This window comes from Mobula hypostoma, chromosome 15 (assembly GCF_963921235.1).
Source record: "Mobula hypostoma chromosome 15, sMobHyp1.1, whole genome shotgun sequence".
NCBI lineage: Eukaryota > Metazoa > Chordata > Chondrichthyes > Myliobatiformes > Myliobatidae > Mobula > Mobula hypostoma.
Window position 1 is genome coordinate 55758050 of NC_086111.1, and position 24994 is coordinate 55783043.

Consider the following 24994-nt stretch of genomic DNA (forward strand, 5'->3'; position numbering starts at 1 on the left):
GAAAACCTCACCAAAAATCATTGGTTATTCACTACAAACCTACATGATGATTTTTGATTCCAATGTCTGAAATAACATTCTTTGAGTCATTATTTCATAATAAATTGTTGAAGGTATTTTATGGCTCATATCCAATGTTCTATAGATGTACAGCAGAAGGTAATAAAACAGTATAGTGGTTAGTGTTTTTTTCCTCTAAACAACCATAATATAATCTAAAACTATTTGAACAATACATGTTATCAGAAGCACAGCAAATATACTGCTAGGCACTAAATATGCAATTTATTTGTGTCTTTGCAAAGCAATAGAAAAACATGCATGATTAGATTCATAGGTTATGCAATCATGTTTGCAAACTGAAACCCATATTTGTTCTAGCAGCTTTTAACCTTTTCCCATCTGAAACAATGTTCTCAGGGTATCTTCCTCAGTTTAAAGTTCAATATTTTCATTTATGATACTTTAACAACCTGGGCAAAATCTTAGACTGAACAGTGTTACATTGTATGAACACATCCGTAGACGAACAGGCGGCACGGTAGTGTAGTGGTTAGCACAACGCTTTACAGCACTGGAGACCGGGGTTCAATTCCCATGCTGTCTGTTAGGAGTTTGTATGTTCTCCCGGTGACTGCGTGGGCTTCCTCCAGGTGCTCTGGTTTCCTCCCACAGTCCAAAGACGTACCGGCTGGTAAGGTAATTGGTCATTGTAAATTGTCCCGTGATTAGGCTAGGATTAAATTGGTGGATTGCTGGGCAGTATGGCTTGAAGGGCCTACATCGTACTGTAGCTATAAATAAATAAATAAATAATATTCCTCACTCTGACTTTTTAACCTCTTCTCACCTGCCTATTACTATCCCCTGGCCCCCTACCCCGCCCCCCAACACTGCTTCCCTTTCTCCTGTGGTCCACTCTCCTCTCCTGTCAGATTCTTTCCTTTTCCACCCACCTGCCTCACCTGGCCTCCCCCCCCCACCACTTTTTTATTCTGGCATCTTCCCCCTTCCTTAGTCCTGAAGAAGGGTCTCAGCCTGCATAGTCATTTTCCACAGATGCTGCCTGACCTGTTGAGTTCCTCCAGCATTTTGTGTGTGCGTTGCTTTGGATTTCCAGCATCTGCAGACTTCCTGGTGCTGATCCATTGAAGTTGTATTGTCGTGTAGTCATTGTTGTAATATGGTAAATGTAGTATCCCAATTGCACAAATCAGGGTGCCAAACACAGCAATGTTCTGATCATGGAGTACTACAGTACAGAAGCAGGGTCTTCAGCCCTTCCGGTCCATGCCAACCTGTTTCTCAACCTAGTCCCATCAACGGGCATCTGGACAACCTGGAGCCTTCCATACTCCTCCTGTCCATGTACTTATCCAAACTTCCCTTCAATGTTCCAACCAAACCTGCACCCGCCATTTCCACGGGCAGCTCATTCCACATTCACATTCCCCGTTGAGTAAAGTTCTCCCTCATGTTCCCCTTAAGTGTTTTGCCTTTCACCCTTAATCGAGGATTCTAGTTCTAGTGTCACCAATCTCAGTGGAAAAAGCCTGCTTGCATTTACTCTATCTATACCCCTCATAATTTTATATCTCCCCTCATTCTCTTACACTCCAGGGAACAATGTTCAAACTTGTTCAACCCTTCCCTGTAACTCAGGTCCCCAAGTCTCAGGAGCATCCTTGTAAATGCTCTCTGTACTCTTGCAGTCTTATGAAATCTTTCCTGTAAGTAGGTGACCAAAACTGTATGCAATATTCCAAATTTGACCTTTCTCAATAACATAACATCCCAGCCTGGACTCGGCACTCCGATTTATAATGACCAATCAACCAAAGGTTCTCTTTATGAACCAGTCTACCTGTGATACAACTTTCAAGGAATTGTGGGTCTGTATTCCCAGATCTGGTGGAATTTTATTGACTAACTTCTTAAACTTTGTTTACCAGTGAATTTTGATTCACTGGTGTTGCAGGACCATTCCAGTGCATCTTTTTGGCACTATTGGAATTTCTAAGAATGTGTTTTCAGCAAATGAGGCTCAAACGTCTAATCTTCCAGCAGAGAGGTAAGTGTTAAGCAAGCACCAAACACTGGTTTCACCCAGTTCTGCAAATGAGTGGTATGGATTGGCTGTCCACACTAACCAAGCTTGTTAACGTTTGCATCTATTTTTTTTTAAATAAAAGAACATATCTGGAAGCAGCTTAAACCAGACAGCACCGTCATTCAGAAAGATAAAAAGACTCAGGTACCTTGGTTTGCTGCTGTAATCTGTGAGTTATATGGAATGGGAAAGATAAATTTCCTACACATACACCACATACCGAAAGCCCATTATTCACTCTTCCCGTTGTTAATGTTATGCAGCTTTGAGAGGTTCGGTGTAACCTGAGATTAGTTGCATTTCTGCAATGCTACATTTCTTGGAGCTTCATGTGGGTGGGGGATAAGTTACCCTGAGCAGTATTGCCTCTGCATGTACATGCTCAGAATTCGGTGTCTTTTCCAAATAGTGCACATTCTACCACTGACTGGATGGTGCATCTAGGCACTAGCATAGAATGATATATGTTGTACTTTCAATAGAAGGTGAAGGATCGTGATATAAAATGTCTCCTTTTGATGTCAGGATTCCACAGAAAGAGCAGTGGTCCATGACATTTAACTGTGTGAATACATCTACGCCTTTGTCATTTTCATGTAATCCTTCAGAACTCCCCTCAATGCAAGTATTTTTTGTAATCTTTCTATATAACGCATGTCCTCTTTTTTTCCAGATACAAGTAAATTGTGTGTGTGTTTTTTTCAAACGAATCGTCAGGAACATGGTTTTGTTTTTTTTTATTGAGCTCCAATGTGTTGGGACTGGGGGTGATCTGAAGGATGTACTTCAAAAAGCAGATGTCCCGCTCCGCCAGAATTGACACTTTAACAAGTTTAATCTCTATTCCTGGAGAAGAAGAAAACAGAGATGGGGGTGGGAGTGGAGGTAGGTTTTATATGCAAGTAATATTGCTAAATCACTGGCTCTAAAATATTGAGGCAGTTGGAACTTCAAGCAGAAAGCTGCTGATTCTTTGGGAAGACAGTCCCACTTGGAAGTGGTGCGCGCGCTGGACCGTGCACGCGCGAGCAATCCGGCGCGCGCAAGAACCGGGAGCTGGTCGGCAAAGCCGGGGCTGGAGTTGGGAGACGGGACTCGGGGGTAACGGGAGCGGAGAGAGGGCACTGCCGCCGCTGCAAACTGGAGTGTGCCGGGTCTCACAGAAGCAGGGGGGATGCAGCTGGGCAGAGCCGAGAAAGCGGCACTTCTAAAGGAGTTGAACTGCAGGGTGTCACCGCTGAGCCGGTCCCGGCAGGAGCCCGGGGAGAAGGAGAGCTGCAGCCCGCCACGGCGGGGGACAGCCGCGCCAGCCACACGCGGTGAGTTGAAGAGCAAAGCCGGGGCAGCTGGCAGCACATCTGGGGAGAGTGTCCCTGACGGAAGTCTTCTTCCCTGACTGCAAACTGGCATCACTTGATGAAAGACCTGTGGGTGGATAGAAGTTAGCTGCTGGGCATCCGTTTACTTTCTGCACATTGAGTTTGAACTTTGATTGACACAATATTTAAGCGAGTTTTGAAGAACGGGCGATTGAGTTATTACTGTCGGTACTGGGGGGGGGAACCTCTTTATGTTATTTTTTAGATAAGTAATGAAGTTCTTTTTAACGTGATACTTCTGGCCGAAGGTGGTGAAAAAAAAATCAGCGATTGTTTCAAAACTACTTGTTTTTTTCGTAAAGGTGTGCATTTAACATATGTGAGATATAATTAGCACTTGCTGTAATATTCAGTCAGGAGAGTGTTTTGTGCATAAGTAATTCCCGAAATATATGTTATTCCGGTTGGTGGGGGTTTCGGGAGGGAAGAGGAAGAGTGGGAGGAGGTTGGCTTGAAACTCTTCGCTTTCCCCTCCCATCCATTTGTTGAACGTTCACCTCTCTCACTCTTGCTCACGCTTTGTAAGGTGAAGGTTGAGCTTTCTAAGAACAATGATATTGCGCCAAATCGTATTATCATCGACGCTGGCCTTTTGCCATTGGGAAGGGAGGTTGTGCTCTGGTGGAGCTCGAAAATTTAGTTTAGATGTATATCTGGTTTTAAATATATTACTGTAGTTCTGGACATGGTTGGTGCTTGCTAAGTCAGCCATTGTTATCCTTCCTAGAAGCCCTAGTGAGATCCCAGTAATTTAGGCTACGTCAGTAAATTGGGAATTTAAATCATGTATGGAGATAACTTGGTGACTTTGACAAATTTCCTTCCCGGGAAGACAATAGTGACGTCTTTCGAGTTTTAGCTTTTATTTTAGGACTTTTCATAAAACTGATTTCAAGACTAGAAGCTGCAATGAAGGGAATTGAATGATTTTATTCGCTGGATTACCTGTCCACAAGGAACAACTGTACCTGCAGCTCTGGGTGTCATAATGATTATGGGGACTGGTTGGTCACAAACTGGGACAATGGGATGGGTCTTGTAAGGATGCTGAAATAGGATCTGGGATCACAGAGAGAGCTTTTGCAGCTGGAAGCACTGGGGAATGAGGTGACTGGAATTAGGAACCACAATCTGGTTCTGGGGTCAGAGGCATCTGTTAGTCTGATGAGACCATGGATTTGCGCCTTGGAACCCATGCTGCAAGTCTCCCCTCTCCGTGCCACCGATGCTGTCCAAGGGAAGGGCATTAGGACCCATACAGCTTCGTACCGGTGTCGTCGCAGAGCAACGTGTGGTTAAGTGCCTTGCTCAAGGACACACACGCTGCCTCAGCCAAGGCTCAAACTAGCGACCTTCAAATCACTAAACCAACGCCTTAACCACTTGGCCACTCGCCATCACTGGGGTCAGAGAGCACTGGACATTACCACGTACATAGTTTTGGGATTTGGGAGTAGAGAGGTATGGTGGTGAACAATATTGGATGAAGCAGAAAATTTAAAAAAACATAATGAGGTAGAAGATTCAAGGAACTAGATTCAAACAACTGCTTCTGAAATCATATGCTTCAACCCCTTAGCCTCCTCTCACTAAGTCTTCATGTCCTTTTGGGCTTGTACCCATCACATTTTGAGTCATGAACCATTTCTGTTTTTAAAATGAATATTTGGAAAATTATCAGCTGATTGTGTTCAATTACTTGATTGGCATTGGAGTATGCCAGGAGCACAGAAGCAAATCATTTGAGAATTCTCTGTCAAACAGAAGTCAATCAGACAAGTATTGCCATAAGATAATTTTTAAAAAAAATCTCTTTGGATAGTTTAAATTGAAGTGGTTTATAACTGTCACATACAGTGAAAAACTTTGTTTTGCATGCTAGAAATACAAATCATTTCGTCACATCAGTCCGTAGTACAGGGGGAAAAGCAGTAACAAATGCAGAGTAAAATGTTACAGTTATGAAGAGGGTGCAGTGCAGGCAGACAATAAGGTGCAATGTCATGACAAGGTAAACTGTGAGGTTATTGCATAAGGTTATAGTCTTATAACAGTGGGATAGAAGTTATCCCTGAACCTTGTGGCACATGCTTTTGTGCTTTTGTATCTTCTCTTTGTGTGGAATTTTAAATTTTCTCTGTGATTACTTTTTAAGGGGCAGTACTTTTTTGTAATGTTAAAAGAAGTTGCATAAATTTAATGCTGGTGTTTCTGTTCCCAGATTGTTTTTTTTTAGGGTGAAGCTGTTTTATCTGTTGTTATTTTGAGATAGTGACCAGGACATCATGATTTTATTTCCTGCACTGTCGTAGATGAAAAGCTCTCACAGGAAAATATGGCATGGATTTCTATCTTTTGTACCAAGGGGCTATACAGATTGTGTGTGACAGTTTTCCTGTACTGTGAGCATTGAGTACACAGTTGTGATTAAAAGTCCTGGTCAGTGGTTCAGAACATTTGGTGGGCCAGGACAGACAGAATTTTAATTATTTTGTTAATAAATATATTGATTGGCACAGATGATCACAGCTTTGGAGAATATATACAGAATTTTGGTTTTATTGTTTGAAACTTTTATGCATTATAAATTTCAGTTAGCATGGAAAAAATTGTCAAATAAAAGTAGAAAAAATATCAGCTGGGGAATTGACTAGTAATTGCAACACTGAAAATACTTAAATTATTTCCTGTTTATTAGTTTGGGGAAGATAATTAAATCTGGTTCCCATTCTCAGGATTTGACATTTAGTAATTTGCTTCCATCAGTCCATCTTGAATGATGTTTTAGCCACTCCCTTTAATCTTTAGCTCTCCCCTATTGATATTAAACTTCCTGCACATTGGCTATCTTGCCTTTTCAGGCCATTGAGCGTGCAATGGAGAGAAAGTATCATCCTTTAAAATATGGAACATTTAAATCAGAAGAACACTTCTTAAGCTGACATGCAAGGAGACAATCCAGGAGGGGAGAAAGAATGAAAGGGGGAAGGACCTGTGGCAGAGGTCTCAGGCAGTTGGCTTCTTTCCATTCCACACAGATGTTTCTCAGAGGAGATGGGGTTGAATTTGGTTATAGAGGGAAGCTGAGTGAGTACTATCACATGAATGTGATATGATGCATGAGACAGAAAACAGGAGTATGCTAAGCTCCTGGTAACAGATGAGCAGGAAATAGTGATGATGGAGTTATTGCCCCACTGCAAATGGAGAACAACGTGAGCCTGAGATCCTTGGCAGAGAAGGGGCAAAATAATTTATGGAAGGGATCGAAAGGTTGTCTGCTGTTTTGTGAGCAGATAGTATTTTCCTAGAAAAGCTGTAATCTTGAGCATTTCTTTTGCACAATAGATCTGGCTGTTCCTTGCCAGGTCTGGTTAGACTATATGAGTGATAGAGTAATAGATATAGAAATGAGCCCTTTAGCACAACTCTTCAATGCTGACTATGGTGCCCACCAAGCTAATCCCATTTGTCCATATTTGGCTCATATCCCTCTAAACCCCTTTTATCCATGTAATTATCCAAAATGTCTGTTAAATTTTGATATTGTACTTAGCTCAACTGCTTCTGCTAGCAGCTCATTCCATGAACACAGCACCTTCTGCCTGATGAAATTGCCCCCTCAGGTCCCATATAAATCTTCCACTTTTCACATGAAACCTCTGCCCTTTAGTTTCCCCCTTTCCTGAAAAAAAACTATATGTATCCTTCATGGTTTTATGCACATCTGTACGATCATCCCTCAATCTGAGGCTTTTTTTCCCTCTAAGTCTTCCCACTACTCCAGAATCATCCTCAGAAGCAAAATTAAGCTCAAGATCTTTCTTTTTTTTTCCAAATTACTTTTTGCTAGTACCTTCATCCTTGTTTTGGCTAACCAGTGCAAAGACCTTGTGGATCTCTTTCACAATGGTCTGGACAAAAAAAAACCAAGATAAACATAAGAGATTCTGCAGATGCTGGAAACATTGTCCAACACAAAAAAAAAAGGGCTGTAGAAACCCAGCAGGTCAAGCAGTATCTGTGGAGGGGAATAAACAGTTGATATTCCAGGCTGTGACCATTCATCAGGACATAGAGGAGGCTACATCACACACACCTGATACAATAGATGACCCCAACAGTCTTGCATAAGACCATAAGACCGTAAGATTTAGGAGCAGAAGTAGGCCATTTGGCCCATCGAGTCTACTCTGCCATTCAATCATGGGCTGATCTACTTTATCCAGTCATCCCCACTCCCCTGCTTTCACCCCATACCCTTTGATGCCCTGGTTAATCAAGAACCTATCTATCTCTGTCTTAAATGCACCCAATGACTTGGCCTCCACAGCTGCTCATGACAACAGATTCCACAGATTTACCACCCTCTGGCTAAAGTAATTTCTACGCATCTCAGTTCTAAAAGGATGTCCTTCAATTCTGAAGTCGTGCCCTGAAGAAATGTGTCCTGCTTATGAAGAAAAAAATACATTATTCCATTTATAGTTCTTTTGACTGTTATGCCTTATCTGGTGTGATTTTCTTGCCAACCTTCCCTGCTGCACCTCTCTAAATTTGGTAATCACAACTCGGTATCATATCCCACACTGTTTCAATATTCTACTGACTCTGTCTGTGTTTTGTCCCACAGTACTTCCATATCAAAATTCTTTAACTCGTGTCTCACCTATCTGATTCAATCTTCCTCAAGTCTTCCAGTTCCCTCTCACCACTATCACCATTTCCCACCTCCCATTGTCACTAGTCCACTGAATCTTGACCTCTTCGTCATTCACCCTCCCATTAACCGCTGTGCTTACCTGTACTCTGGACTTCCGAAACTTATTCTCTGAATTCTATCTCTTCACCTGTTTTTATTTTATCCACCTTACCATTTTTTTTTCCTGTTTGCATCAGTTTGATCATGGACGTGGGATACTTCCCCACATCAGAAACATTTTTAAGTGCAAATTTCTAGTATGCTCTGAAGTTGGTGTGACACCATTCTTCAACACCTAACTACACGCCCACTAACCGTCCTCAAAAAGCGAAGTATTCGGTTCCTGTGAAATACTCTGTTCATTGGTGTTTGATGGTCACTAACTTTGTGTTAGTTAGCATGAGTTTGCAATTCACCAGTTCTGAATATTTAAAGGAGCTGGATATTACAGGAACATAACCTCACTTGTAATGAGAATAATGTTTGGTTTCATGAGGGTATTTCTAAGCAGATTTTTGGAATTTTGAAAATGATTTTTTAATAAAATTGTAATTGGCCTAGGAATTCTGTCTTTTGGACAACAATTATGTGGGCTGCACAAAATGTTTTCTAGTGAGTGTGATCAGTACTTACACAAACTGTAATGACGATCAGGATTTTTGTATGTAGTTTCCCCATGCATAGGATGCATTGTAGGTTCTGGACATATACAGTGGTATCCAACAGATTGTAATGCATGTTTGGACTCCACGTCTGGCAAATTTAGTTCTGCATGCAGATTGTTCATGCGGAAACTATCTTCCGTGATGAATGTGAGGCTTTCTTCAGTGGCCGTTCTCCGATCTTTGAATTATGGTGCATGGAACCTACTGCAAGCAGTGCCCTTCAGCCCAAAGTTTCCCTTGTTGCAGGTCATCCATAGGGATCAGGGTTGCAGGGTGAGGTAACCTCGCCTTGGACTATCCCTCCTGCTAATCTTCCCACTACATGTGAAGCATAACTCTTCCAATAATAATGATGCAAAGTTTATCCCAGTTCCAAAAGTAGCTGTTTGTGTCAGCTTGACCTTCTTACCCCAAATTCCTGATTCCTCTGCCATAGCTTCTGTACCATGTCCTGTGACCTAACATTTCTTATTTGCTTGTTAAATGTCCCAGGCATCTTGGACATTGTGTGTAAGAGACTATTGCATTGAATATAGAACAGTAAAGCACCAGTATGTGCCCTATGGGCCACGATGTCTGTGCCAATCATGATGCTCATTTCAGCTGTACATGTACCTGTAGGTGGTCTGTGTCCCAGTCCGTTCAAATGCCTCTTAAACCTTCAGATTAACTTATTTGTCACATGGACATTAAAACATACAGTGGAGGACATTGGTTGCGTTTGAAAACCATCGCAATCTAAGGATATGCTGAGGGCAGCCCACAAGTGTCGCCACACATTCCGGCAAGCCCACAATGCTCCACAAAACAACAGAAGTGGCAACGACAACAGTGCAAAGCAACAACAACAAAACAAGCTTCTTTCCTTCCTCCCACCCACCCACCCACACAGACAGGCAGATATGGCGTTGCTGTGATATTCACTTCCATTGCCACTCTTGTCAGCGCATTTCAGGCACCCATTGCTCTCTGCAAAAGGAAGGAAACTTGCCATATAAATCTCCTTTAAACTTTTGCACTCTCACTTCAAAGCGATGACTTCTATAATTTGACATTTCCATCCCTGGAGAAAGACTCTGACTACAGTGCTGAGTTAGTGCACAGAATGTGCATTGACGTGCAATGAGCCTTACGGTTAATGTCCAGAAGAACTTCTGGACCACAGAAGTTACTAGGTGCAATTTCTTACCTAAATTGTAAATAATTGCAGCCTAATGATACAAGGAGAGCTGGGAATATGCACAGGAGTACTTGTGTTTTCATCTGTAAATTATAATTCTGCTTGAAATTATTTAATGTTTCTAAGTGTCTTGCTTGCATGAAACATGAGAATTGAAAATTAAGGAATTGTGCCTCACTTCTGCTGCTTTTGTTTCTGTTACTTCATGCTGTGATCGTTTTTCATCGTTTCTGCTTGTGTTCCCATGAATGAGCTCCTTCTAAACACTGCTACTTCATCTTTATTTACAAATCTCACCATGCTCCTTTATATCTCTGTGATCTCCTCCAGCTCTCTGATCAACTCTCAGATCTCTGTCTTCTGGTGTTCAGATTATCTACTATTCTTAGTTCTCTGCAATTAGGAGCTGTGCCTTCAGCAACTTGAACCAAGCCTCTGGGATTTTCTTCATAAACCTTTAGCTCTATTTTAAGATGTTCAACAAAATGTACCCCTTTGACCAAATTTGTAATCATTTACCTTATGTGACTAAGATTATGGTTTTATTTGTCAAAAATCCTGATAAGAGCCTTGTGACCTCTGCTTTATTAAAGTTACCATGTAAAATAAAGATTGTTGTTCTTCATGTTTCCATTACAGATATTTGTCAGGAATAATTTATCATTGGTTATAGATTTCCATTCATATGTAAAACAATATGGAGCTCTTCAGAGCAATTATGTTCAATTTGAAATCAGAAATTAATGTCAGCCTGTTTGATCACAAGTAGTATAGTTAATCATGAATTGCAGATAATGGAATTTGGAATGAAGAAACTATAAATATACTTAAAAGCTAATTTATTCCTGAATCAGACAGGAATGATCAATTTCAGACTAAGATCACAAACATCTTCATACAGAGATTTGTGAGTTGTAGATTCTGAATCCCTTGGAATGAAATTGATAATGTTTTTATTTTCCATCAGATCCTGGAGAATGGATAAATTATCATTGGCTAGACCAGCATTTAATACCCATCCATAAATCCATAAATGGCTTCAAGCAGGCAATGGTGAGCAACTCTCGAGTCGCTCCAGTGCTCCTTGTGAAAGTACTCCCATGATCCAGTGGATTTAGACCCAGCAGTGGTGATGCATTTCCAAATCAAGATGTTGGTGTGATTGTTTGTGTTCCTATGTGTCTACTGCCTTGTTTTTTTTGGGAGGTTGTGATTGCAGGTTTGGGTGATGCTATCAATGTATCCAGAGTGAGCACTGCAGTGTGTTTTCTACTTGGTTGCACACTCCACTGATTTTACACTGGTGGTGGAAGGAATGAATATTTGGGGCAGGGGTTCCCGATCTGGGGTCATGGACCCCCTGGTTAATGGTAAGGGTCCATGGCATAAAAAAGGTTGGGAATCCCTAAGTTAGGGTGTGAATGAAGTGCCTATCACTTTTTCCTGGAGTCCCTCTTCTTTTCCTTTCTCCAATGGTCCACTCTCCTCTCCTATCAGTGGCTGCTTTGACTGGGTTACTTGTCGGGAATGTTTAGTTGTAGGAGCTGCAGTCTTCCAAGCAAGTGGAGAGAACTTCGACTTGTTCCTGACTTGCCTGGTAGATGGTGGATGATTGAGGTTACAAGAGCTAGTTGGTTGCTGCAGATAACCTATCCCCTGATCTAGTCTTCTAACCACAACATTTTATATGACCAGTCTGGAGAATATTTCGGTCAGTCAGTTAAGGTACTTGGAGATGATGATGTCACTAAATATAGGGGTAGGTGGTTCTACTCTCTTATTAGAGATACCATTGCCTAATACTTGTATTAACATAGCTGCCAGAGGAAACTGTAGAGGTGGATACAATTACAATGTTTAAAAGACATTTAGACAAGTTCATGGATAGAGAAGTTTCTGAGAAGATGTCAAATGGGAACGTTCGCTCAGAATAGCACAATACTCAATTCCATTTGTAACTCAGCAAATGAAGTAATGCGTGCAGTCACTGCCATATGGGCTGAAAAATGGCAAGTAATATTCACACCACAAAAGTTTGAGAGCTATGTTATTCCTACTAGCCAGTGTTTGGCCCATATTCCTCTCAGGCAGCATCCATGGAAATGAATAAAGAGTCGTCGTTTCAGACCAAGATCCTCCTTCAGGACTGGAAAGGATGGGGGAAGATTCCAGAACAAAAAAGATTGGGGGAAGGGAAGGAGGATAGCTAGAAGGTGAAGCCAGGTGGGTAGGTAAGATAAAGTGCTGGAGAGGAAGGAATCTGATAGGAGAGGAGAGGGGACCATTGGAGAAAGGGAAAGAAGAGGGACTCCAGGAAAAAGTGATAGGCAGGTGAGAAGAGGCAAGTGGCCAGAGAAGAAGAGTGAAGAATGGAGGAGGAGGAAAACAATTTTTACTGGAAGGAGAAATTGATATGCATGCCATCAGGTTGGAGACGACCCAGATGGAATATAAGGTGTTGCTCCTCCACCGTTGGGGTGGCCTCATCTTGGCTCAAGTGGATGCCATGGACCGACATGTCGGAATGGGAGTGGGAATTGGAATTAAAATGTTTGGCCACTGGGAAATTCTACTCTTCGCAGATAGAGCGGAGGTGCTTGACAAAGCGGTCCCCCAATTTACAATGGGTTTCCTCAGTGTAGCAGACACAATAGATGACCCCAGCAGATTCACAGGTGAAACATTGCATCACCTGCAAGGACTTTTTGGGGTCCTTAATGGAGACGAAGGGAAGAATGGAATCAATTTGATTCAGTTAGAAATCCTTCATTAAGACATGCTTGTATAAAGCTTATTGTACAAATAAGTATTGATGGTATTATTTTTGTTTTGATATACCATTAAAGTATTAAGGTTTGCAGTGCACATTTTGAAGTCTCATTTTACAAAATAGAAAATGAGCATTTTTAAAAATTCATGTCACATGTTTTATGACTGCTAAGTCTACGGTTCCTATAAAAAGTATTCACACCCCTTGGAAGTTTCATGTTTTATTGTTTCACAACATTGAATCACAATGGATTTAATTTGGCTTTTTTTACTGATCTACAGAAAAAGACACTTTCATGTCAAAGCAAAAACAAATTTCTACAATTTGGTCTGAATTTATGATAATTATTGAACACAAAATAATTGATTGCATAATTACTCACTGCCTTCAAGTCAATATTTAGTAGATGTACTTTGGCAGCAATTACAGACCTGGGTCTGTGTGGATAGGTCTCTATCAGCTTTGCACATTTGGACACTACAATTTTTCTCCATTCTTCTTTACAAAACTGCTCAAACTCTGTCAGATTGTATGGGGATCGTAAGTGAACAGCCCTTTTCAAATCCAGCCACGAATTCTCAATTGGATTGAGATCAGGACTCTGACTTGGCCACTCCAGGACATTTAACTTCGTTGTTTTTAAGTCATTCCTGTGTAGATGTGGCTTTATGCCTGGGGTCATTATCTTGCTGAAAAACAAATCTTCTCCAAGTCACGGTTTTCTTGCAGACTGCATGAGGTTTTCCTCCAGGATTTTTGCTGCTTTTATTTTATGCTCTACCTTCATGAGCTTCCCAAGGCTTGCTGCAGTGAAACATCCCCACAGCATGATGCACCATCATGCTTCACAGGAGGGATGGTGTGTTTGTGATGATGTGCTTATGCCAAACATGGCGTTTAGTCTGATGGCCAAAAAAAGCTCAATATTGTTTTCATCAGTTCATAGAACCTTTTCCCAGCTAACTTCAGAGTCTCCCACATGCCTTCTAGCAAACTCTAGCCAAGATTTCATGTGAGTTTTTTTTCAACACTGGCTTTCTGTTTGTCACCCTCCCATAAAGCTGCGACTGGTGAAACACCTGAACAATTGTTGTGTACACCATCTCTCCCATCTCAGCCACTGAAGCTCGTAACTCCTCCAGAGTTGTCACAGGTCTCTTGGTGGCCTTCCTCACTAGTCCCCTTGTTGCGTAGTCACTCACTCACTTTTTGAGGACAGTTTGATCTAGGCAGATTAACAGCTATGCCATATTCTTGCCATTTCTTGATGATTGACTTAACTCTACTCCAAGAGGTATTCAGTGACTTAGAATGTATATATCTCATGATTTGTGTTTTTTAATAAACTTTCTGTGGAGTTGCTTGGAGTGTTCTTTTGTCTTCATGGTGTAGTTTTTGCCAGGATACTGACTCACCAGAAGTTGGACCTTACAGATACAAGTGTATTTTTACTCCAATCAATTGAAGCTTCATACTGCACACAGGTGATCGCCATATTTCTAATATGTGACTTCTAAAACCAATTGGCTTCACCAGTGACGATTTGGTGTGTAATATTAAAGGGGGTAAATACTTGTGCAATTAACTATTTTGTGTTTTATATTTGTAATTAATTTAGATCACTTTGTAGAAGTCTTTTTTCACTTTAACACGAAAGAGTCTGTTGATCAGTGTCAAAAAAGCCAAACAAAATCCACTGTGATTCAATGTTGTAGAACAATAAAACATGAAAACTTCCAAGGGATATGTTTTATAGGCGCTGTGTGTTCAATGGTATTGATTAAGCATGAAGATTTTTGTGACATTCCTCTGCTGCATAGCATAGGTTTCTTGCCTCAATGTATTCTTTCTTAAAAGGAAGAATCTTAAGTTCATCTGATTCTCCATGTTTTTAACGGTGAGCAGACCAACTTGGTTACAGTACTTGGTTACCACTATATAATTTAATTAATTATGTGTCTGTTTATTCTTTTGTGCTATAACTACACATAGATTCTCAGAATCTGCATGCAGATTCTTAATGGGAAGGCTTCCAAATGGAGGATCTTCTCAGTAATTTATCTTATAATGTACCCAAATTTAGCTCCTTAAAATTTGCCGCCTTTTCTTGCTGAAACTGTGCCGTGGGGGTGGTTCAGTGGAAAATGTTTAGAAATTATGGTAAGTGGAACTTTTTATTATACAACTGCTCCAGATGGCTTCCATGCAAATTGCTTGCAATTTGTACCAGCAAAATCGAGCATTGTAACTGGGTGATTAGACCTTTGTGTGTTGCTATGGGTTATAATTATTTTGATGGATTGCAAACCAGAAAGTGTTCAGATCAGTTTATCATAATTGGGTAGGAGATGAGGAATAGGAATAGGTCACTTAGCTCCTCGGCCAGTTCCATCGTTCAGTGAGATTTTGTCTGATCTGTGGTTGTAAATTCATGAGCACATCTATATATACTATCTTAAAACCTTCTATTAACCGAAGTCTACTTCTCCTATGTTTACATCTAACAGTTGATTTGGTATCAGTAGTCAGGAACAAGAGTTCCAAACATATTAGACTTTGTAAAAGGTTTCTTACAAGGACTGTCTTGCCCTGAACTCTGCAATTAGTGGAAAAAGTTTACTTTCACTGACTCTATCATGTCCTTTTCATATTTTTGATCAAATTCCCAATAATGTTCTCAGATCAGGGGATACAGATAGATTTATGCTGGAATCCTTCCAAGGCTAATATATTCTTGCAGGTGACCATGTTATGCTCAAATACTTCAGTAGGTTTCAATAGGTACATTTAATGTCAGAGAAATATATAACATTTTTGTACAAAAATCCTTTACAACAGTAAAAACTAAAATTGGTGAATGAAATTTATGTGAGGTCAAATGTTGGAGTTTGATTAAAAATAAAAAAAAATGTTTGGGCTATAGACAATACATCTCTGTGTAAATCCATTTAATTAATTGCAAGTATTTAATATTTTGACTGTAATGATGTTGAATGGTGGAACTGGACAACTAATCTGTAGCTGTGAAGTATGTGATTTTTACTTTTCTGAGTCAGCGTTTTAATTAAGTTGGTATTTTCAAAACAAAGTGAGCAAGCATACTATCAGCTTAAAGGCTCTCTGTAACTGACCTTGTACCTACAGCAACTGAAAGTACTTGTTTAGGTAAACACTGAAACCTTTTCATTAACAGAAAATGGTGGTTTGGCTATCGATGCTGTGTAGTTTATTTTGCTGCAGCAGTGGTATTGAATCCTGCAGGGACCTTAACAATAGAACAGTCTGCCAGAACTATAATTTCAGGAAGTACCTTTCCGTTTTGTAAAACTGAATGTATATATCTTTTGAAAAAAACTATGTTGAAACAAAGTAGTTATTTATATTTGTAGTTCTTTATAGAGAAAGTAGTATTTCTAATATACTTATTGATGGAAAACTTACTTAAAAGCAAAGTGGAAAACAGAATGATGTTGAAAATTATAACTTCACCCAAATGTCCACTTGTATCCTGCATTTAATACAACTTTTGACCTGTACGTGTCGGAGGAAGTCGGAACATTAAAGCGTGATGAACACATCATGTGGAATTCTATTCAGTGAGAAGCTTTGTGAAGAAAACAATCTTTGTCTGAGCTGTTCCTTGGTAAATTCATGGCTATTTCAAATGCATTTTGCATATAACAATAACGGATTCAAATATTGGATTGCAGCTTGGATTTTTGATTTCTTAAAATTGCCTCTCATAATTCATCATTGCCTGAAAAGAAAGATTACATACTAACAGTAGTTTAGCTAGAATGTAGCAGGGTTCTTTATAGATAGTGTTATGTATAATGGTATTGGCCCCATAAAATTGAAAACCTTGTGGATCTGAGATTACATTAACTCTCAAGATTATGTCAAATTTAACTTTGTTCGTAAATTAAATGTAAATATTTGTCAATGTGCTTGCAGCTTACAGTCCTTTTACAGAAGATATCACATGCCAGCCATGTGATAGATGCTCAAAAGAGAGCTCTGGTCTGCCGCAGGATATTTCTTGAATTAAGTAGACAAGGCACAGGCATATTCTATTTATAACATTTGCAGGTTTCAGTGGGAAATCATTTTCATGACTCTTTCTCTAGACCAAGAAAGACAGTTGTATTTTGTTTTTACAGTGACTTGAATATAGCTTGCACTGTACAGATGTGATAGAGATTATTTTACATGGAAGATGGGTGCTCTTGGAAATCCACATTCTTTTTAAGGGTATGCTTGATGACATTGTACAGAGACTTATGCACCGAAATGTAATGTTTGAATTGTATATTACTTCTGGTTATTTCTTAAATGGAATGAAAGCTAAAATATAGAATTAGAGATCCAACTTCTTATCCAATTTTCAAAGAAAGTATGTGGCCTTATGAGTAGCAAATTATTCCAACTAATGATTTCCTTGATTGTGAAATAAATTATATGTCCTGTGACGATATCTCCCTGTTGTTTTCTGGTAACCTAATCAATTTGCTATTACTTTTGTATTAAAAAACAAAGTTTGGTGTTAAAAACATCTGCTTGCTGAAAACTGAAAATAGTGCAAGTGTTGGGGAAATATATTTTAAAATCTGAGCAAAAGGATGCTAAGACCATAAGTAGCGACCATTACTAGTTAGAACATAGAACAGTACAACACAGGAACCGGCATTTCAGCCACAGTGTTGTGCTGAACTCATTAATCAGAGGTCCAAGTAAACAAATCTGTTCTCTCTACAAAATGTCCGTATCCTTACATTTCCCTCACATTCATGTACTTATCTAAGAGTCTCTTAAGTGCTTCTGTTGTATTTACCCCCACCACGACCCCAGGCAGCACATTCCATCACCCATCACTCTCTGTGTAAAACAACTTGCCATGCACATCTCCTTTGAACTTACTCCCTCTCACCTTAAAGGCATGTTTCTGGTATTTGACATCTCAACCCTGGGAAAAACATACTGGCTGTCTACTCATGATCTATTCCTCTATGCCTCTTGTAATCTTATAAACTTCTGTCAGATCTTTCCTCAGCCTCCATTGCTCCAGAAAAAACAACCATAGATTGTCTCATCTCTCCTTATAGCACATGTCCCCTAATCCAGGCAGCATCCTGGTAAATCTCTTCTGTATCCTCTCCAGGCCCTGACATCCTTCCTATAATGGGGCAACCAGAACTGAATGCAACCTAATTAGGGTTTTATAAAGCTGCAACATAACTTCCCTCCTCTTGAACTCAGTTCAAGAGTAGTTAACTCAACTAATAAAGGCAAGCAAGCCACGCCTTCTTTACTGCCCTGTTAGCCTGTGCGGTCACGTTCGGGGAGCTAAGGATATGAACCCCAAGATCCTTCACATCAACACCATTAAGGGTCTTGCCATTAATGGGAAGCCAAAGCTGCCCAATGCATCACTGGCATCAGCCTACCTGCCATGAAGGATATATTTACAAAAAGTTGCCAGCAATAGGCCTGTAACATCCTGCTGATGGACTGTTTGTCCCACTCCCATCAGGGAGGAAGCTATGTAGCATCCATGTCAGGGCCAGCAGAACAGCTACTTTCCCTAAGCAGTAAGGTTGATCAGCAGCTCCACCCACTAACCCACACTTCCACACCCCACACCACCACTACTTATAATTTCCTGTCAGAGTCGTCTTAGCATAAACACTCTTGTACCTAGTGTCACTTTATGAACATGCCATCAATCAATGTATATAATCTATCTAATATATTTATATTTGTTGTGTTTTTTTCACTATTGTGTTCCGTATCTTATTGTGGTTTTTTTTGGTGCTGTATCAGATCTGGATGAGCAATTATTTTGTTCTCCTTTACACTTGTGTACTGGAAATGGCATTAAACAAACTTGAATCTTGAATTGACAGTGTATTATCTCTTTACATATGATCTCCCAAGGTGCAACACTTAATGTTTGGTGGGGTTAAACTCAGTCTTCCATTTCTCTGCCCAAATCTGCAAATGAATCTATATCCTGCTGTATCCTTTGCCAATCTTTAGCTATCCATAGCACAGCCAATCTTTGTATCATCTGCAAAGTTACTTTAAAGTCACAAACAGCAGAGGCCCAATATGGACCCAGTGGAAGACAACTAGTTACAGACCTTCAGCCTGAATAAGTCCCATTGGCCTCTACCATCTGTTTAGCATGGACAACCCAGTTCTGAATCCAAACGGCCAATTCACCGTGCTTTCCCTGCATCTTAATCTTCTGGATGAGCCTTCCATGAGAGACCTTGTCAAACACTTTACTAAAATCCAAGTAGACAACATCCACTGCTTTACCTTCACTAGTCACCTCCTTGAAAAACTTAATCAAGTTAGTAAGACATGACATGCCCCATATAAAGTGATGTTGACTGTCCCTAATTAGGCCATGGTTTTCCAATCGCTCGTAAATCCTATCCCAAGAATTCTCTTCCTTATTTTCCTTGCCTAGAACAAAAATGTTGAGCCCTGCAAATTTTACATATCCTCTTCTATGATTGTCATATGCTTTTATTTTGCAAGAGCACTATTTAATTTCAGAATGTCAGTAGCCTGAAGGTAATCTTCATTGCTTGCAACACAGTCATTAGGCCTGAAGAGACCCATAATGATGCAGTTTCATAGGAGTTCATTGGCATGTGTTATAGTAGTTGCAAGTGTAGGTTTGTTAGGGACCCAGCATTGTTTTTCAGTTTGTATTTCAGTCAGAACATTAGCTAATTTAACATCATATAAGTGCAACCTAATTGGGTAGGTCTGCACAGGTAGGAACAAAGGTAACCTTTTCAGGTGAAAAGATGTTGATTACGTGGAAAGGCCAGAGAAGAAGCAGGAAGGGAACAGAATTGTTGAATTAACTGAAGATTGCTTTAAATTCATCAACTACCAATTTTAAATAATAAGAAATAATACAATAAATAAAAGGTAAAGGTTGACAATGACGGAGATTATGAATTAAGTAGAGGATGAATGTTGGGAAAATAGGGTCAGGATAGCCAGTTAATTAATTGAAGAGGCTTTTCACTAAGTAATATTTAATTTAATCAGAATCCAGGCAGCAGTCAATAAGTTAATTAAAAATAGGTCATCACTGGGATCCACAAGGATCTGTTCTGGGACCTCTACTTTTCATGATTTTTATTAACGACCTGGATGTGGGGGTAGAAGGATGGGTTGGCAAGTTTGCAGACGACACAAAGGTTGGTGGTGTTGTGGATAGTGTAGAGGATTGTCAAAGATTGCAGAGAGACATTGATAGGATGCAGAAGTGGGCTGAGAAGTGGCAGATGGAGTTCAACCCGGAGAAGTGTGAGGTGGTACACTTTGGAAGGACAAACTCCAAGGCAGAGTACAAAGTAAATGGCAGGATATTTGGTAGTGTGGAGGAGCGGAGGGATCTCAGGGTACATGTCCACAGATCCCTGAAAGTTGCCTCACAGGTGGATAGGGTAGTTAAGAAAGCTTATGGGGTGTTAGCTTTCATAAGTTGAGGGATAGAGTTTAAGAGTCACGATGTAATGATGCAGCTCTATAAAACTCTGGTTAGGCCACACTTGGAGTACTGTGTCCAGTTCTGGTCACCTCACTATAGGAAGGATGTGGAAGCATTGGAAAGGGTACAGAGGGGATTTACCAGGATGCTGCCTGGTTTAGAAAGTATGCATTATGATCAGAGATTAAGGGAGGTAGGGCTTTACTCTTTGGAGAGAAGGAGGATGAGAGGAGACATGATAGAGGTGTACAAGATAATAAGAGGAATAGATAGTGGATAGCCAGCGCCTCTTCCCCAGGGCACCACTGCTCAATAGAAGAGGACATGGCTTTAAGGTAAGGGGTGGGAAGTTCAAGGGGGATATTAGAGGAAGGTTTTTTACTCAGAGAGTGGTTGGTGCATGGAATGCACTGCCTGAGTCAGTGGTGGAGGCAGATACACTAGTGAAGTTTAAGAGACTTCTAGACAGGTATATGGAGGAATCTAAGGTGGGGGCTTATATGAGAGGCAGGGTTTGAGGGTCAGCACAACACTGTGGGCCAAAGGGCCTGTACTGTGCTGTACTATTCTATGTTCTATGTTAAAATACCAGACAAAGGGTCATCAGAACATACGTCTCTACTGGACATAAAGTATCTCATGGTACTATTCAAAGTGGAGCTGTGGAGTTCACCTGCCCAAGCCAAACTTTCACTGTCAACAGTTTCTGAAAATCCTCTGGTTATAATCTCATTGGTATTTGTTTCTCTCTGTTATAATTGTGATTAAATTTTAATTGATAGACAGCAATGTATGTTGGTTTGCCCTAAAATCCAGAAAAATGCCATCTTTGGTTTTGTAAGTTTACTAAACCTTTTTGATGAGTTGGTGGATTAATTTTTAAGGTAATACCCATTCTGAACCAGTTTTTAAAAAACTCATTGAGCACAGTCAACACTCATTGAAAGGACCATCTGAATCATTTCATCTGACCTTGACGCACCCTTGATGCGATCACCCACAGCAAGTTCTTCAAGCCAGGCTTTTTGAAAAATGTGGAAACTCAGGGCTATGAGGAACAGGCACAGGAGAGGTATTAAGGCCTGGGGCAGAACAGCCATGCCCATAGTGAATGCCAGAGCAGATACGAGGGGTTGGGTAGCCTAGTTGCGTCCTTGTTTTGTTTTGTCACTTTGAAAAGGTCACTTTCTGAAAAGTAAGAAATAACAAGGCCTTGGCAGCAGATGGCACTCCTGCTGCACATCCTGTCCACGACGAGGTGAACCCATCAACCGGCAAACTGTGTACACTGGACCATCTTCCACTACCCTAGGTTCAGGAGGTGCAGGCTCAGGTGGATTGACTGGTCCACGAACAACAGGCTTCAGGCAAGACATGTGGAAGTAGGTGTGATACTGAGAAGCAGTGGTGGCTGGAGACAGTAAGTGACTAGATTGATGGGGAGGGTAATCTTGAAGGGACCCATGAACTGGGATGAGAGCTTGCTGGAGTCAGCATGCAGGGACAGATCTGGGGTGGACAGCCAGGCAAGGCTTCCAGGCTAGAGTCGTCTGGGTGCCTACTGGTGGCAGTAGGCACAGTTAGTAGCTGGATGGCCCTGCATTCCCCCTTCCAAACATTCTGGCATCGGTGGACCAGGGCCCTGGCAGACAGGGCCTCCACTGTTGGCTCCTCTGCGGGGAACGATGGGGTCTGGTAGCCATGAAGCACTTCAAAGGGGAGATACCCATGGCAGAGTAAGTGTGTAGGTTGTGGGACAGCTTGGCCCAGAACAGATACTCCTTCCATGTGTAAGGTTTAGAGGCAGTGAAGCATTGCAGAAACCTTTCCATTTGCCGATTGGCTCTTTCTAATTGATCGTTTCTCTGCGGATGATCGCCAGAGGGCAAACTCACTCACTGAGGTGCGGAGGAGGGAGCGGAAGGCTTGCCAGAATTGGGAGGCGAATTGTGGGCCTGTCTTGTAGGAAGCCATGGTGGTGAACCACATGTCCACTGTATCAGTGACTGATGGAAGTCTGGGGATGTCAATGAAGTGGGCTGCCTTGGAGAACTGGTCCACCGCAATGATTATCACTGTGGCCCCATTGGAAGGTAACTCTGCAGTAAGCACACAAGTTGTTTCTCCATTGATGCACATGCTCCCGGGATGGGTTGTTTAAGGGTGGTCTCCCTAACCTCTCTCTACATTTCCAGAGTGATGAGGATTTCAAGTATGGTGGGTATCTCCTGCGTAGATAGCTCATCTTTCAAGTGCTCCAAGAGGCAATGATAGTAATGAACTGGCAGTGCTTCCTCAATCCAGCCAGGTTCTGGCACGAGGGTCCTGAATTCCATGGTGTAGTCCAGCATCAAGTGTGAACCTTGATGCAAGCGAGGTATCTGATCCACTGCTTCCCTTCCACTTCCCAGGTCAAAAACCCGGCACCTCTCAGCAGTGAAATCCTCATATCTGCTACAAACAGAGATCTTATTTTCCAAGTTAGTGATGACTCAGGCCAGAGCTCACTGGATGAGCAGAGAGACGATGAAGGCAGTTTTGGCTTGGTATGTAAAATACAGAGATGGCTAGAGCTCGAAGTACAAGATGCACTGGAAGTTGTGGCTTCAGCATAGGGACCCTTTGAAGCGTTTGGGCACCGGAATCCGGGGCTTCGAGTTGAGTTGCATTGTGCTACAGTATCGAGATGGAGAATTGGTTAAGAATGGCGAACAGATGGTCATTGGTTTCCTGCTGCTCTGAACCATGTGCTCACGTCAATGGATGACTTCCTTTAGGCAAGCAAACTCTGCTGGGTCAAACACTGGTTCACACATCCTGTCAGGAAATGTAGAGGAGGCTTGACCCAGTAGCAGAGCAGTGGAGATGATTTAGCAGTAAACGATGCTTTACTAATAAACTGCAAAGTAACAAGCCGCAGGAGGCCACAAAGCAAGAGAGAACAGATACTAAACACACAACAGGCAACAAGGTAACTGAAGGCTGGGAGCAACTGGTCGAGGCTTGCTGGTTCAATGGGTGAACAAGGACTGCGGATGAGAGCTGGGTTTTAATAGGCTGCAGGTGATGAGAGGGAAATGAGGGACAGGTGACTCCTGTTTGCTGGGTGGAGATTGAGAGGTTTCTACTTGTGCAGGCCTGACATTCCAGGGTCCTCCTCAACTGCCTCCTCCCAATGGGTGAAGAGCTGGTCCCTAATCTCAGCATGGATACTTTCCACAAAGAGCCACAGTGGACGTGTCCTTCACTGTACAACGACACCTCGTTGAGTATAGGGAGCTGTACCAAACAGTATACACTTACTTTTTCCACCACTAACCTTTGACTCCGTCATTTGGGAGGGAGTATGGAACACCTTCCCCAAGTTCACCTGCCCACAGCAGTTCACCTCTATTTTCATATTTGCTTCACAACAGCATAGACAACATTATCCTTACCAACGGGTTGACATCAGATCTAATCCCGGTGAAGACCTGTGTCAAGTAAGACTGTTTCACTGCTTTGACACTTTTTTTGACCACGATGTTGCACCTTGCCTCCAATAAACGCTCCACGGCAGTGGAGTAATCTTCAGTGTGAGTGGGAAAGCCATGTGACTACACTAGAGGAGCAAGGTCACCCAAACCAAAGTACAGCAGTCAAGCTGCGCTATGCAGATGATGCCTGTGTTTGCACATGGTTCAAGGCTGACCTCCAAAACATTGTCAACAGATTCACAGAAACGTATGAGAATAGGCCTTACAGTCAACAATGGAAAGACAAAAGACCTCTACCAACCTACCGTCCTTTTACAATAAGGTTCATGGTGAGATGCAGGAGAATGAGGGCCACATTCCATATCTCAGCAGCCATTTCTTCTTCTTTAGTATGTAAACACAGCCTATGGTTACTTGAGGAAAAAGATGTTTGTAGACATGCCACAAAATTTATGAGACTATTAATCCTGTTCTCCACTTTTGTGGGACACTGTCTATGTACAATAGACACATTAAGGGTGGGAAAAGCACCAACAAAGCTATCTCTGCATAATCCTCCAGATTCAGTGGAATCAGAGTAAAGAATTGTCATTTTCTTCTCCTGAGCCAACATCCGCAGCATTGGTACTAATTTGGCTCTCTTCAATAGGGCACATCATTCCATGCCCGACACCAGACTCCCAAACCAGACACATTATCTTGAGCTCTGGCATGAGAAGATATTTCCAGGTGGATAAAAGAAAAGCTTCAATAAGGTCCAAAGTTTCAAAGTCTTCTCAGGCAACTGCAACATTCCCACTAACTTCTGGAACCTCTAGCCCATGACTGCTCAAAGTGCGGAAGGAGCATTCAGAATGGTTTTAAAAGCTTGAGTCCATGCATTGGGAACATGAGGAGCAGAATGAGTGCAGCACCTTACAAAATACCCGCCTGCCTGGCCCCTTCAGACACAAACTTCCCCATCTGAGAAAGAGTATATGGTTCCTCAGAAGCCTGAAAAGTCCTCAGAAGCCACAAATGCAGAGTAGAAGCAAGTCTTTTTGATCACAAGGGACTACCTTGACGTACACTTTGTCCCCATAAGTCCTATAACTAAGTTTTGGTAAATAAGTTTTCACCAAGTGATTTGAACTAATTGAGACCACTATACTTTTTTGTTCCAGTGGATCCCTTGAATAAAATAATCCCTTCTGATT

General features: G+C 41.4%; 1 protein-coding gene across 2 annotated transcripts in view; it reads left to right on the plus strand.

The window, feature by feature from the left end:
• Nucleotides 1–3172: 3172 nt before the first annotated feature.
• LOC134356877 (FYVE, RhoGEF and PH domain-containing protein 3-like) overlaps nt 3173–24994 on the plus strand; it is a 269626-nt gene continuing 247804 nt past the window's right edge. Inside the window, exon 1 of one of the 2 annotated variants that reach the window (XM_063068102.1) lies at nt 3173–3429. In XM_063068102.1, the coding sequence (XP_062924172.1) occupies nt 3285–3429 (145 nt within the window). In that variant the 5' untranslated portion in view covers nt 3173–3284. The remainder of the gene's footprint in view (nt 3430–24994) is intronic. The other variant, XM_063068108.1, reaches the window with a different exon arrangement.